Below are 14,210 nucleotides of genomic sequence, written 5' to 3' on the forward strand. Positions count from 1 at the left end.
CTATAAAGAAGATGGTATTCACTGATATCAATGGCTGATGTTTATCTGTTGTGTTGCATCTATTTGCGCTGGTTAAATGTTGTATTTTTTCACCATAACAGCAAATTGGTAAATGGTAAATGGACCTGTACTTGTATAGCGCCTTTCTAGTCTTCCAACCACTCAAAGCGCTTTTACACTACGTGCCACATTCACCCTTTCACACGCATTCAGTCACACACACAAAGCCCATCAAACAGAAACTAATGCATTCATACACATTCCCACGCCGATGCACAGCATCATGAGCAATTCAGGGTTCAATATCTTGCTCAAGGATACTTTCGACATGTGGCGGCAGGAGCCAGGGATCGAACCAACAACCTTCCGATTAAAGGAAGACCCGCTCTGCCTCTGAGCCACAGTCGTCAAATTGACTAATTAAATAAAGCAATGAACACAGCAATGTTTCAAACATAGTGGAATAATCAGAAAACATATGCCTATAAAGCCATAAGAAGATAATTTGTGCGCAAGATAAAAAATATTTCCTTTTGGGGACTTTAGGGGGTCCGTAGTCTCATATACTACTGTCAGTTTATAGTGAAAGTTTCAGCAAATAACCTACTGCAGCTCTAATGTGTGCTCAGAAGTGTGCTTTTGTTGGCTTTATCCTCTTCTTCTTTCTTGCCTCCACCAGGATTGGAACCGTACATGGTACACTGCTAACCCAGACCTCACCCAGTGCTTCCAGAACACTGTCCTGGTGTGGCTACCATGCCTCTACCTCTGGATGTGTGCCCCCCTCTACCTCCTCTACCTCCGTGGCCATGACCGTGGCTACATATGCATGAGTCACCTCAACAAAGCTAAAACTGTGAGTGATGTGACCCTTATTATATTATTTCTGCCCGCCAAATGTCTTATCTTATTGAAGAAAAAAATTACATTCTAATACATCGTTAATACAAAATATGTATAAAAGTGTCTTATACTGTAAAAGAAGTTGGTTGTAGGACGCGTTGTCCGACCACGTCGGATATCAAAAGTGTTAATTTGTTCCAAAGGGCCTTACTGGAATATCCTTGAAATATGGGGATAATAGAGCACATTTTCACGATACAGGGGTTACCATTCAATATACTGCGATACTGTAAGCAAGCTGTTATATTGCCATTTTTGTCTAATTTCAGGAAAATTGTCATAGTATAAATTACACACCACCATATGCATAAAATAAGTCATAGAAAGGTTTCTTCTTTGATGCAACCAGAACAATGGGTTCTGCATTTATTACGTTTACGTTTTACAAAACTGCTATCTAGCAGTCGGGCTTTAATCACAACAATTGATTCAATATCACCCCAAAAAACTATCGCAATACGATATTTTGTTATATTTTCTTACACCCCCACTCCTGAAAGCCTTTTATAGTGTTGCACTCGGCTGTTCACATTAAAAGTGACAGAAATAGCTACGTAACCAATGGAAGTTTCAACCCTGGCTCTATTCTTGGCTCCACACAGCTGACCAATCCCTGTGCGAAGTAGGGATGAATGTCAGACTCTACAGAATCCAACATTCCATCTGTGAATGTTGAAGCTTTTACTTTTTTACTTACTATATTTTATGTCTTATTTCTTAAGCTTGTGTTTACCACAGACCATCTTACTAAAAAGCCATTCACAAAACCCACTGACTTCAAGGATAGGGAACCAGAATTGCTAAAATGCTAACTAATTTCCTGGATTTGGGACTCATTCTTGCAGCACTCTATAGCAGTTGATGTTCCTGTACTTATATATGCTACGTGCTAGACTCGTCTACGTTGAAAAGCTCTACTAACTAACTAACTAACTAACGTTAACGCCGTTAATAAAACATTTAACTGACAGCGCTAATGTTTTTATTTTTCTGAGAAAATTCCTCTAGTTTTAATTGCACTTCTTCTTATTTCAAGAATGTTCTGTAACATGTCTGTGTATTGAAACAAGGCTGAATCAGTGCTCCAGCCCAGTGTACTGTGGTTCCTATAGTCTCTAAAAGTAAAACAGGAGCCAGAGCCTTCAGTTACCAAGCTCCTCTCCTGTGGAACCAGCTTCCAGTTGTGGTTCGGGAGGCAGACACCCTCACCACATTCAAGAGTAGGCTTAAGACATTCCTCTTTGATAAAGCTTATAGTTAGGGCTGGATCAGGTGAGTCCTGAACCATCCCTTAGTTATGCTGCTATAGGCCTAGACTATCGGGGGATTTCCCACAGTGCACTGAGCTCCTCTCTCTTTCTGCACTCATTCATGTCCCATTAATGCATGTTACTAACTTCACTTCTTCCCCAGAGTTCTTGTGCTTTCTCGTCTCGCAGGTTCTTATCGATCCTGGTGGAGCCTCCTGCCATGGTCCTGCTAGATTGCCATTGCCAATACTGTTGTTGCTGTCTGTCTGTCTGTGTCTCTCTCTCTCTCTCTCTCTCTCTCTCTCTCTCTCTCTCTCTCTCTCTCTCTCTCTCTCTCTCTCTCTCTCTCTCTCACCCCAACTGGTCGAGGCAGACGATGCTTTTAATGTTTTAAAGAGTTCGGTCTAGACCTGCTCTATTTGAAAAGTCCTGAGATAACTTCTGTTATGAATTGGCGCTATACAAATAAAATTGAATTGAATTGTACTCTAAATACTCTGAAATAGCCTTTCCCTTAGTGTCTCACTTTGCAAAGTGGACTCACTCACTCAATCTAGCAATAATGCATCAATTTTGTAGTGTTAGTTTGACATCAACCAGAATCCAAAGGCAAAAAGCTGTGTGCTGTTTTTCTCCCCACAGGCTGTTGGCCTTCTATTGTGGATTATCTGCTGGGCAGATGTTTTCTATTCTTTCTGGGAAAGAAGTCATGGCAGCAGAGTCCCTGCACCCGTCTACCTAGTCAGTCCAACCCTACTGGGCCTCACCATGGTGAGAGTTTATCTTTGTCATTGATATCGAAAAGGTGTCACCTCTCTTCGGAGCAAACCAAAACTTAGTTTGGATTTATTTATGGGTATATTTTTAAAGGTCTAGTGTGTAACATTTAGGAGGATCTATTGTAAGAAGTTGAATATAATGTTCATGATTAATATTCGTTGGTTCATAGGTTTTTAATCACAAATAATCACCTGAAAATAAGAATTGTTGTTTTTGTTACCTTAGAATTAGCCATTTTTATCTTCACATGCTGCAAGCTGCCTTCCATAGTCTGCCATGATCCAATGGTAGCCTAGAAGGGACAAACTAGATACAGTTTACAGATCAGTGTATGAATGTGTGTGAATGGGGTGAGTGTGGCATGTAGTGTACAGCTATACAAGTACAGTCTATTTACCATTTACACTGGCTCTAGATAGGACACATATCTCAGCAATCATGGTTTATCTTTCATGCTTGGAAGGGGAGAGTGAAGCAAGTGAGTTGTGATCTGCAACTACACCGATAGATGCCATTTAAATACTACACACTGGACCTTTTTAATAGGTTATATATATGAAATTCACTGGCCACTACATGCTGTACTAGAACACCCGCATCTCAGACCTTTTTAAATACATTTATTTAGTTTAAACTTTTGTTTTCCAAAAATACTAGTTTTTATGGTAACACTTTATTTGGAAAGTCAGATAGTTTATAAAGTATTTGTAACATGTCAACAGCTTATTAGTTGAGATTTAACAGTTACATTACACTACTGTAGTTGTGGTTTGGTCAGGTTTAGGCACAAAAACCATCTTGGTTAGGGAATGTTCATGCATTGTCACATATAGTACTAATAGTAATATAAATAATCAGTTAATAATCTGCAGTGCATGAAATTGTGATTAAAGAGAAATTTAGACTGCGTGTTATCTATTAATGTAGTTTAATTACACACAGTAAACATGAAATGCTTTTTTTACGCCTTTTTTTTAATTTGATAGCAAAGCTGAAGACCAGTACTGGATCATAGTCAAGCTTGGAGTAAATGGTAAATGGACCTGTACTTGTATAGCGCCTTTCTAGTCTTCCGACCACTCAAAGCGCTTTTACACTACATGCCACATTCACCCTTTCACACAAAGTCCATCGAACAGAATATAAGTCATTCATACACATTCACACACCGATGCACGGGAGCAATTTGGGGTTCAGTATCTTGCTCAAGGATACTTCGACATGTGGCACCAGGAGCCAGGGATCGAACCAACAACCTTCCGATTAGTGGACAACCCACTCTGCCTCTGAGTCACAGCCGCCCGAGTAATAGAGTTGTGTTTGTAATATTGGTATGTTATATCAAGAACCATGTATAAATGTGTTTAAATTGTGCGTGTGCTCCAGTTGCTGGCCACCATGTTAATTCAGTACGAACGTATGAAAGGGGTTCAGTCGTCTGGAGTGATGCTGATCTACTGGCTGCTGGCACTGCTGTGTGCCACAGTAACCTTCAGGTCCAAGATCCTGCAGGCCCAGGACCAGGTCAGTCTAATACAAGCATGGCTGAATTAGATTTGGGTGAATTAAGTTGTAATAAACCTCTGGATAACATATAATATGTAACTGCCTGGCTTGAAATGACACTTTATTGTCACATACATTCCCTTGGAAAAGTATCCACCCCCCTTGGCTTTTTACCTATTTTGTTACATTACAGTCTTTAGTTCAATGTTTTTTTTAATCTGAATTGTATGTGATGGATCAGAACACAATAGTCTAAGTTGGTGAAGTGAAATGAGAAAAATATATACATGAAACTATTTTTTAGAAATAAAAAAACTGAAAATTGGCATGTATATATGTATTCACCCCCTTTGTTATGAAGCCCATAAAAAGCTCTGGTGCAACCAATTACCTTCAGAAGTCACATAATTAGTAATAGTGTCACATGATCTGTCAGTACATATACACACCTTTTTTGAAAGGCCCCAGAGGCTGCAACACCTAAGCAAGAGGCACCACTAACCAAACACCGCCATGAAGACCAAGGAACTCTCCAAACAAGTAAGGGACAATGTTGTTGAGAAGTACAAGTCATGGTTAGGTTATAAAAAAATATCCAAATCTTTGATCAGAATCAGAAATACTTTAATAATCCCAGGGGCAAATTATTTGATGATCCCCAGGAGCACCATCAAATCTGTCATAACCAAATGGAAAGAACATGGCACAAGAGACGGCCGCCCACTAAAACTCACGGACCGGGCAGGGAGGGCATTAATCAGAGAGGCAGCACAGAGACCTAAGGTAACCCTGGAGGAGCTGCAGAGTTCCACAGCAGAGACTGGAGTATCTGTACATAGGACGACAATAAGCTGTACGCTCCATAGGCTTTATGGCAGAGTGGCCAGAAGAAAGCCATTACTTTCAGCAAAAAAACAAAATGGCACGTTTTGAGTTTGCGAAAAGGCATGTGGGAGACTCCCAAAATGTATGGAGGAAGGTGCTCTGGTCTGATGAGACTAAAGTTGAACTTTGTAGCCATCAAAGAAAACGCTATGTCTGGCGCAAACCCAACACATCACATCACCCAAAGAACACCATCCGTGTGAAAACGTGGTGGCAGCATCATGCTGTGGGGATGTTTTTCAGCAGCCGGGACTGGGAAACTGGTCAGAGTTGAGGCACAGATGGATGGTGCTAAATACATGGATATTCTTGAGCAAAACCTGTACCACTCTGTGCGTGATTTGAGGCTAGGACGGAGGTTCACCTTCCAGCAGGACAATGACCCCAAACACACTGCTAAAGCAACACTTGAGTGGTTTAAGGGGAAACATGTAAATGTGTTGGAATGGCCTAGTCAAAGCCCAGACCTCAATCCAATAGAAAATCTGTGGTCGGACTTAATGATTGCTGTTCACAAGCGCAAACCATCCAACTTGAAGGAACTGGAGCAGTTTTGCAAGGAGGAATGGGCAAAAATCCCAGTGGTAAGATGTGGCAAGCTCCTAGAGACTTATCCAAAGCGACTTGGAGCTGTGATTACCGCAAAAGGTGGCTCTACAAAGTATTGACTTTTGGGGGGTGAATAGTTATGCACATTGACTTTTTCTGTTATTTTGTCCTACTTGTTGTTTGCTTCACGTTCATGTTGCAAATCCTCAAACAATCCATGTTAATTCCAGGTTGTGAGGCAACAAAACACGAAAAATACCAAGGGGGTGAATACTTTTGCAGGGCACTGTAAGAATATACCTTGAGAAGAAGTAATATAGCGAATGTACCACAAACAAAGCAATTTCTTACAGCAGCCAATTCTGTGGGTTAAAAGCTTGATCTGGTTTGTTTTATTTGAAGCTATCAGCGGTGTATGTGTGGAGGTACACCACCTTCTATATCTACTATGCTCTGCTGCTGGTTGCTCTGTTCCTGTCCTGCCTGACGGACCAGCCGCCCCTCTTCTCGCAGGCTGTTAAAGACTCGGTGAGACTACCTCACACTGTAAATCCTCATTCCTCTCCCTGATCCTCTTTCTCAGTCTCTCTCACTTATTTATATCAAGTGGTGGAAACTTTCTACATTTTTCTTTTAATGTTCACTTAATGTAAATGTTGATTTGCACAAAATGACAGTCCTTACTTTTGAATTCCCAGTTTGATGTTGCACTGAGCCAAGTTTGATAATTATGTCTCATCATTAAAGTTGTACGAACAGAGTTGGAACCGTGTAATGGGGCTCCTAGAGCCGCTGTTTTCTGACAGTGCTGGCCCCCCTCAGACAAATCGAAACTACGTATAGACTGATTATTGGCCTAGTCAATTATCAGATCCAGTATTCAGCACTTTTCTGATAATCAGTTTGTAATTTATTTTCATCCAATAGCAGAAAACCAGCATGACAATCACTCCACCTGGCTAAATCTTTGCTAAGGTGCTGGAATGTGTCCAAACTTAAGGTGACGATTTCTGCACACTTAGATCCATGCAGTATATCAGTATATTACAGTGTACCACAGTGTCTGTCAGTAATTCTGTTACAAGTAAAAGTCTGTTTAAAATCTAACTTCGGGTACTCTGAAGTACTGCAGGGGAGTTCTTGACTTAAAAAAACAACAACCCAATTCATTAAAAGGATATCAGTTATGCATAATTACTAAAGATTATACTTTAAGTTCAGTAAAACAATGCAAATGTAAGTTTGATAAACCACATTTTATATTCAGTATTTCAATGCAATTGTTGACTGTTAACTGTCAACTGCAGTAAAACTGCGGTAAAACCTTTACAAAATATGTTTTCCGCTGGTCCTTGGGTGAAAAAATATTTCAAAGTGGGTACATGAATGAAAAAGTTTGAGAACCACTGGCTTAATCTATAATAATACAGCATCATTTATTTGTGTGTTTATATTTTGTGTGTTAATAATGTGAATCTGCAAAGTAATGTAAGTTATCAAATATATGTGGTGCAGTAAAAAGTACAATATTTGTCTCCAGTGTGTAGTGGAGTGGATGTATAAAGTAGCAAAAAATGGAAATACTCAAAATGCAAGTACCTCAAAGCTGTACTTACGGTACTTGAGTAAATACATAGTCCCACTCCATCACTATTTTAAATTTTGACACTCAGATTTTCATTTTGACTGCAAATGTACAGTATATTGGTTCCAAATATCAGTTATTGGTTTCCTTGATAACTAATAAAACTGTATCTGTATCGTCCCTGTAAAAAACATATCGTTTGATCCTTAATGGAGACAACTGTGCCCATCAAACCTTAAAAACATAATAGATCTATAACGAACATCTTTGTTTCTATAATTTCTAAGCAGATTTGTGGACACTAAACTAAAAATATGTTTACTATTTCTGTGTATTTAGCTTTGACTTATGACATGGATTGATATCATCTATGTACACCTTCTTAATGCAGATAAAAACCTAATTCTTGGATCAGTATGTCAGCAGCAGAGAAATCTTTTGGCTCTAACTGTAATGTGTGTTTGTCTTCAGAATCCCTGCCCTGAGCTTGGAGCTTCTTTCCTCTCCAGAATAACTTTCTGGTGGATCACAAAGTAAGCAGACGTTTAACCTTCCTGTAGTGTGGATGTTGTGATGATGTGATTGTTGTTGGTGATTGTTGGAACAGTGGAAGGACTAGCAAAGAATGTGAATGAAGACATGATGTTACAATGATATGTGAGGTAAAATTACTGTTTTTGTCTATGGTAAATGGTAAATGGACCTGTACTTGTATAGCGCCTCTCTAGTCTTCCGACCACTCAAAGTGCTTTTACACTACATGCCACATTCACCCTTTCACACACATTCACACAGTGATGGCAAAGTCCATCGAACAGAAACTAACATTCATACACATTCACACACCGATGCACGGCATCAGGAGCAATTTGGGGTTCAGTATCTCGCTCAAGGATACTTTCGACATGTGGCATGTGTTCCGATTAAGGAACGACCCGCTCTGCCTCTGAGCCACAGCCGCTCTATGGAGTCTAGTTTTGAGCTATAGTGATATTACAGCTGTTTCTGGTTAAATAAAGGTCTTTCTCTGTGGGGATACTTTACATAATGTTACCAGACACTGGAGTCAGTGGCAAAAACAACAACTTTTAGTGGACTTACTTTGATGGGAGCCGGTGTTTGCTTCTGTAGTAACATGGCATTCATTGGCCGTCGCCAAGTGCTTGCTCATGGTGGTACTGTTGGGTCTCTGTATATAATGCGTTAAGGAGTTTGGTCTAGACCTGCTCTATTTGAAAAGTTTCCTGAGATAACTTCTGTTATGAATTGGCGCTATACAAATACAACTGAATTGGCAGACTGCATGGAAGTAAATGGTAACTGAACTGTGCTTTCACTCAAGGCACTTTTGCACTACATGCCACATTCACCCATTCACACACATTCATACTGTGATGGCAAAGCCCATCAAATTCAGTCACATTCATATACTGATACACAGCATTGGGAGCAATTTGGTGTTCTTGCTCAAGGACACTTGGTGACATGTGGTGAAGGAGACGGGGATCAAACTGCTAACCTTACGATTAGTGGAATACTGGTAGCTCTACCTCCTGAGCCACACCCTCCCTGTACATATGAGAGGCTCATTCTAAGGTAACAAAAACACAACAATTCGTATTTTCAGGGGATTATACATATGCATACATATAATTAAAAACATACCTATGAATATTGTATTCCATTTCTGGCAATGGATCCTCTTAAATGTTTCACACTGGACCTTTTTAAAGTCTTTGGGTTTCCTTTCTTTAGCTACCGTTGCTTCTTACACTACATGCCACATCACTCAGTGATGGCGAAGTCCATCGAACAGAAACGTATGCATTCATACACATTCACGGGAGAAATTTGGGGTTCAGTATCTTGCTCAATGATACTTCGACATGTGGCGGGAGGAGCTGGGGATTGAACCAAGAACCTTCTGATTAGTGGACAACCCGCTCTGCCTCTGAGCCACAGAGTTCACATTCTGAACTACACAGACTGTAGCTTTGGGAGATGTCCAAGACATTTGTTTATATTAACTTCAGCTAAACTTTGGAATATATTTTTGCACAGAACGAAGGATTTGTAAATATAAAGTGGTCAGGAGGAGGTGAGGCTTTTTATTCCCACAGTGTCATATTACCTCTTCTATTGAAACAGATGGTAACAGAGCAGATATCTGATCTCTACTCTTTTTCTTTGGTCTAATTGGTACAAAATAACTTATATATACTGGAACATTGTAGGTTGTACATGTTGTTCAGTTCTACCTAATTACCTGGATTTGTCTTTTATAGGTCTAATTTTGGTTTTATTGTATTGGCTCAGAGGTAGAGCGGCTCGTCCACTAATCGGGTTCGATCGTGTGTGTGTGTGTGTGTGTGTGTGTGTGTGTGTGTGTGTGTGTGTGTGTGTGTGTGTGTGTGTGTGTGTGTGTGTGTGTGTGTGTGTGTGTGTGTGTGTGTGTGTGTGTGTGTGTGTGTGTGTGTGTGTGTGTGTGTGTGTGTGTGTGTGTGTGTGTGTGTGTGTGTGTGTGTGTGTGTGTGTGTGTGTGTGTGTGTGTGTGTGTGTGTGTGTGTGTGTGTCCATTTACAAAGACTTCAAAGTGAAACTGAAGCTTTCCTGAGTCATATCATTCATTGGGGAAACCAGATGTGGAAAAATGAAGAGTAAAGGTTAGGTGCTTGTCTCCAGTATAAAGCATGATCACGATAATGGAAATTCACCACAATTTATGTAAGGAGTGTTTTTCTTATTGCGATATGTTATTTATTTTATTATTTGCCCTTTTTTCCCCAATAACATTACATAATAATTTATTGGTTAAGTTATATTTTGTGTTTATAATGTGTATCTGTATATTGCCTAATTTAGCAAATGAATCATGTGCAGTACATGCCTCAAAAATGTAGTGGAAATGAATGAAAAAGTTAAATATTTAAAAATGAGTATTTAAGTAAGTGTACCTAGTTACACTCTAAATTTTGACTTAGATTTTTGTTTTTACTGTAAATGTATATTGGTTGTCAGTTTCCTTGATTCCGAACGTATTACCCACAAAAACATATTCATCAACCCCTATTACAGTTGTTCATCTAAAAGCGAGTGCAAACTACACTGGTGATGGAGGTGTGTATCGTGGTACCTACATCATGCGACTGAGCTCGAAGTCACATACAATCTGTGACCTCGAGCCTTTTGATATTGTCTTCATTTGGCCAGTCATGACCCTCCTGCTCAGATTCCAAATTCTTTGTGTTAGTCTCTCGACGTAAATGCTTCTCTCCTCCTCCTCCTCCCTCCCCTCTTGTGTCTACTAGCATGATGATGACAGGCTACAAGCACCCACTGGAGGAGAAGGACCTGTGGTCTTTGAACCCAGAGGACCGCTCCCATAGAGTGGTTCCACAGTTGGTGTGTCGCTGGAATGCAGAGTGCCAAAAGGTCAAAAGGTCAGGAGTTCAGTACAGCAGGAAAAGACTATGGCTTGAAAATATATACAATAATGTTCATCATTGTGGGCGCCCGGTTAGCTCAGTGGGTAGAGCTGGCGACCCATGTACTGAGGCTGAGTCCTTGCTGCAGCTGCCCAGGGTTCCAATCCGACCTGCGGCCCTTTGCTGTGTGTCATCCCCTCTCTCTGCCCCCCTTTCCTGTCTATCTTCAGCTATCTCTATCATAAAGGCAATAAAAGCCCCAAAAAATACTTTATACTTTAAAAAAAATCATTTATTGTTCCACATTGTTAAATGATAAAGCCACCTGCACCTGCTAGATACCCACCAGATTTGATACATATGGGAACAGCAATATTTAGCTTTTCCTTGGTACAGTATAACTGCGTACACAAAGTTCTGGATAGAGTATATGTGTTGATTTGTTGGTTGTTTATTAGCAGATTCTGTCTTAAGTCTCAACCAAATTGTAATAACTCTAATTTTCACTTTTGATTCAATTTCTTTCTGATGGAAATTTGATCTTGAACTACAATTATTAGAGGGCCATTGAGTGGTGAAAAAGTTCACACAAATCATTTCTGACTCTCCTCAACAAATTTTATTTAGAAGATTTCATTGAAGCAGTCTACCTTTCCTTCCTTCTCCCAGGGCGGAGGAGAAAACTTTGTATTCCCCCAAGCAGGTCCCGCACAGCGAGGACAAAGATGGCCGAGCTGTGGAAGAGTCTGAAATCTTGATTGTGAAAAACCCCCAAAAAACAAAAGAGCCCTCCCTGCTCTGGGCACTGTGCCTGACCTTCGGGCCCTACTTCCTCATCTCCTGCCTCTATAAGATCATCCAGGACATCCTCATGTTCGTTGGGCCTGAGATCCTCCGGTATGAAACCTCAGTTTATCTCAAACACATATGGTAGGTAAATGGTAAATTGAAACTGTACTTATATTCTATCCTTTCTAGTGTTCTGACCACTCAAAGCGCTTTTACACTACATTCACTCAGTGACGGCAAAGCCCATCGAACTCATTCATACACATTCACAATTCGGAGCAATTCGGGGTTCAGTATCTTGCTAAAGGATACTTCGACATGTGAAAGGAGGAGCCGGGGATTGTACCAACAACCTTCTGATTAGGGGACGACCCGCTCTGCCTCTGAGCCACAGCCACCCATTTACACACTTAGTAAGATGAAAATGCTGTGTAGCATTATTTGATTTATATGAAATGAAAATATATCATTGATGTGTCTGAGATTCATATATGCACCTTTCAAAATCTAGAATAGGGCTGTCACGTTAACGCCAATAATGAAATACAGCACAAGCTAACCACAAGGGATAGCAAGCCAGTATCACAATATTTTGTTTTTGTGATGTATCGTATGTTATTGTATGATGTAAATCCAGATTTTACTCACAATGTACTGCCTTGCTTATATTATTGCAATATATCGCAATGTGTTGAATGTATCCTATCGCCAGATTCTTGCCTGTACGCATCCCTGTTATCTACCAGACAGCCTGAGCCTCCTCACACAAAGTATGCCAGGAGTGTAGCTCCCTGAGCCCCCGAGGTTTCTTAACCTTGACAATACATACATTTCTTCATATCCAAAGATTTTTTTCTACCACAGAATAAGTGGTGATCACTACAGCCCTATGTCACATCTGTAGGCTGGCTGCCTTTTGAAAGAGGCAAAGTCCTTAAGAAGCCCTTTAAGTGACGTACTTTAAGCACAGCTCAAAAAATTGTTCTGAAGAGTGGATGAACAACCGTTTGTTAGTGATTTAATTATGGCTCAGTGTAAACATGTCCATTATGTTCACTTTCTTTACTTGATCCCGTCTAGGCTGCTGATACGCTTTGTCAACAACTCCAGTGCCCCCTCCTGGCAGGGGTACTTCTACACCGCTCTGCTCTTCATTTGTACCTGTGTGCAGTCCCTGATCCTCCAGAAGTATTTTCATGTTTGCTTTGTCTCAGGCATGCGTCTGCGCACCGCCATCATCGGAGCTGTTTATAGGAAGGTACAGGCAAATTTGAAATGCTGTTTTAAATTGATTTCAGAATGTCTCTTCTCTGCTTATTGTAAAGACTATGGAAATAAAGTAGTGAGCCCCTGCAAGATATTGCTAGGCTAGTGCTAGAACAGCTACAGGATACATTAACTGACAGCACACCTGGACCAACTAGCAGCAGTATTCACTGTATCTTTAACCTCGGGCTAGAGCAGGATATAGTCCCTACCTGCCTTAAATAAGCTACAGTCATCCTGGTGCCCAAGAAGGGAGAAGTGAATTGTCTGCCCAGTTGCTCTGACCCCCATCATTCCCAAGTGTTATGAAAGACTGATTCTCTACCACATTAAGGCTGCCATCCCTGCTGATCTTGATCAGTTTGCATGTTGGATCAACAGTCATAACAGCTCTTCACACAGCCCATATATATATATATATATATATATATATATACATACATACACCTTAGGTGTACTCCTCAGACCACTCCTCTACTCCCTCTTTACGAATGACTCCCCATTCACCTCTCCAACACCATTGCCAAGTTTGCACCATCAACACCACCGTAGGACTGATAACAAATAAAAATGTAACAGCCTACAGGGATGAGGTTCAACAACTGGTTGAGTGGTATTCCCATAACAACCTGACCTCAACACAACAGAAACCAAGGAGATGATGATAGACTTCAGAAGATTGAGGAGAATTGAGCACCCTGCCCTCTGAAAGGAGGTGGACAGATCTTACATAGACTGCGAACATCTCTCACCAGGTGAAGAAGGCCCAGCAGAGACTTTACTTCCTTAGGAACTTAAACAGTGCCACCTCCCACAGCAGCCACTGGTGAACCTTTACCACCATCAAGAGCCTCCTCAGCTACTGCAGCACAGTGTGGTACGACAGCTGCCCTGGGGACCCCTCAACAAGTCATTGGGACTACATGACCCTTGCCACCCTGTTTACTGTCTGTTTGCCCAGGTACAGGACAAAAAAAGCAGAAACGTCTCACTGAAAAACAGCTTCTTTCCAATAGCTGTATCCTCCCACTGCCCAAGATTGAGAAACACTGACTGACTGCTATCTAACCACCATTGTACTGTTAAGGTCACTTATGTATATACAGCAATTAAGATATTTGAGCCACAGCCGGCCTTACTCCGAGTCCCTCGCGGATGTCAGAGCTTCTCACCCTATCCCTAAGGGATACCCTTGGGGCTTGTACCCTGGATCTCGTTCTTTCGGTCACGACCCATCTCTCATGACCATAGGTGAGGGCAGGAACAAAGATC

General features: G+C 40.9%; 2 protein-coding genes across 8 annotated transcripts in view; both read left to right on the forward strand.

The window, feature by feature from the left end:
- LOC127355793 (uncharacterized) overlaps positions 1-2,637 on the forward strand; it is a 56,421-nt gene extending 53,784 nt beyond the window's left edge. The window contains exon 2 of the mRNA XM_051387009.1: positions 2,176-2,637. The gene's annotated coding sequence lies outside the window, so the exon portion shown is untranslated. The remainder of the gene's footprint in view (positions 1-2,175) is intronic.
- abcc1 (ATP-binding cassette, sub-family C (CFTR/MRP), member 1) overlaps positions 1-14,210 on the forward strand; it is a 45,850-nt gene that overhangs the window by 5,122 nt on the left and 26,518 nt on the right. For 4 of the 7 annotated variants that reach the window (XR_007881832.1, XM_051386826.1, XM_051386827.1 and 1 more), the window contains exons 2-9: positions 680-856; positions 2,796-2,924; positions 4,320-4,457; positions 6,276-6,401; positions 7,930-7,991; positions 10,767-10,898; positions 11,553-11,813; positions 12,753-12,930. Coding sequence is in view for 6 of the 7 variants with exons in the window: in XM_051386826.1 (XP_051242786.1) it covers positions 680-856; positions 2,796-2,924; positions 4,320-4,457; positions 6,276-6,401; positions 7,930-7,991; positions 10,767-10,898; positions 11,553-11,813; positions 12,753-12,930 (1,203 nt within the window). In the remaining variant the exon portion in view is untranslated. The remainder of the gene's footprint in view (positions 1-679; positions 857-2,795; positions 2,925-4,319; positions 4,458-6,275; positions 6,402-7,929; positions 7,992-10,766; positions 10,899-11,552; positions 11,814-12,752; positions 12,931-14,210) is intronic. The other 3 variants (XM_051386829.1, XM_051386830.1, XM_051386832.1) reach the window with 1 other exon arrangement.

The sequence above is a fragment of the Dicentrarchus labrax genome, unplaced genomic scaffold (genome assembly GCF_905237075.1).
Source record: "Dicentrarchus labrax unplaced genomic scaffold, dlabrax2021, whole genome shotgun sequence".
Taxonomy (NCBI): Eukaryota; Metazoa; Chordata; class Actinopteri; family Moronidae; genus Dicentrarchus; species Dicentrarchus labrax.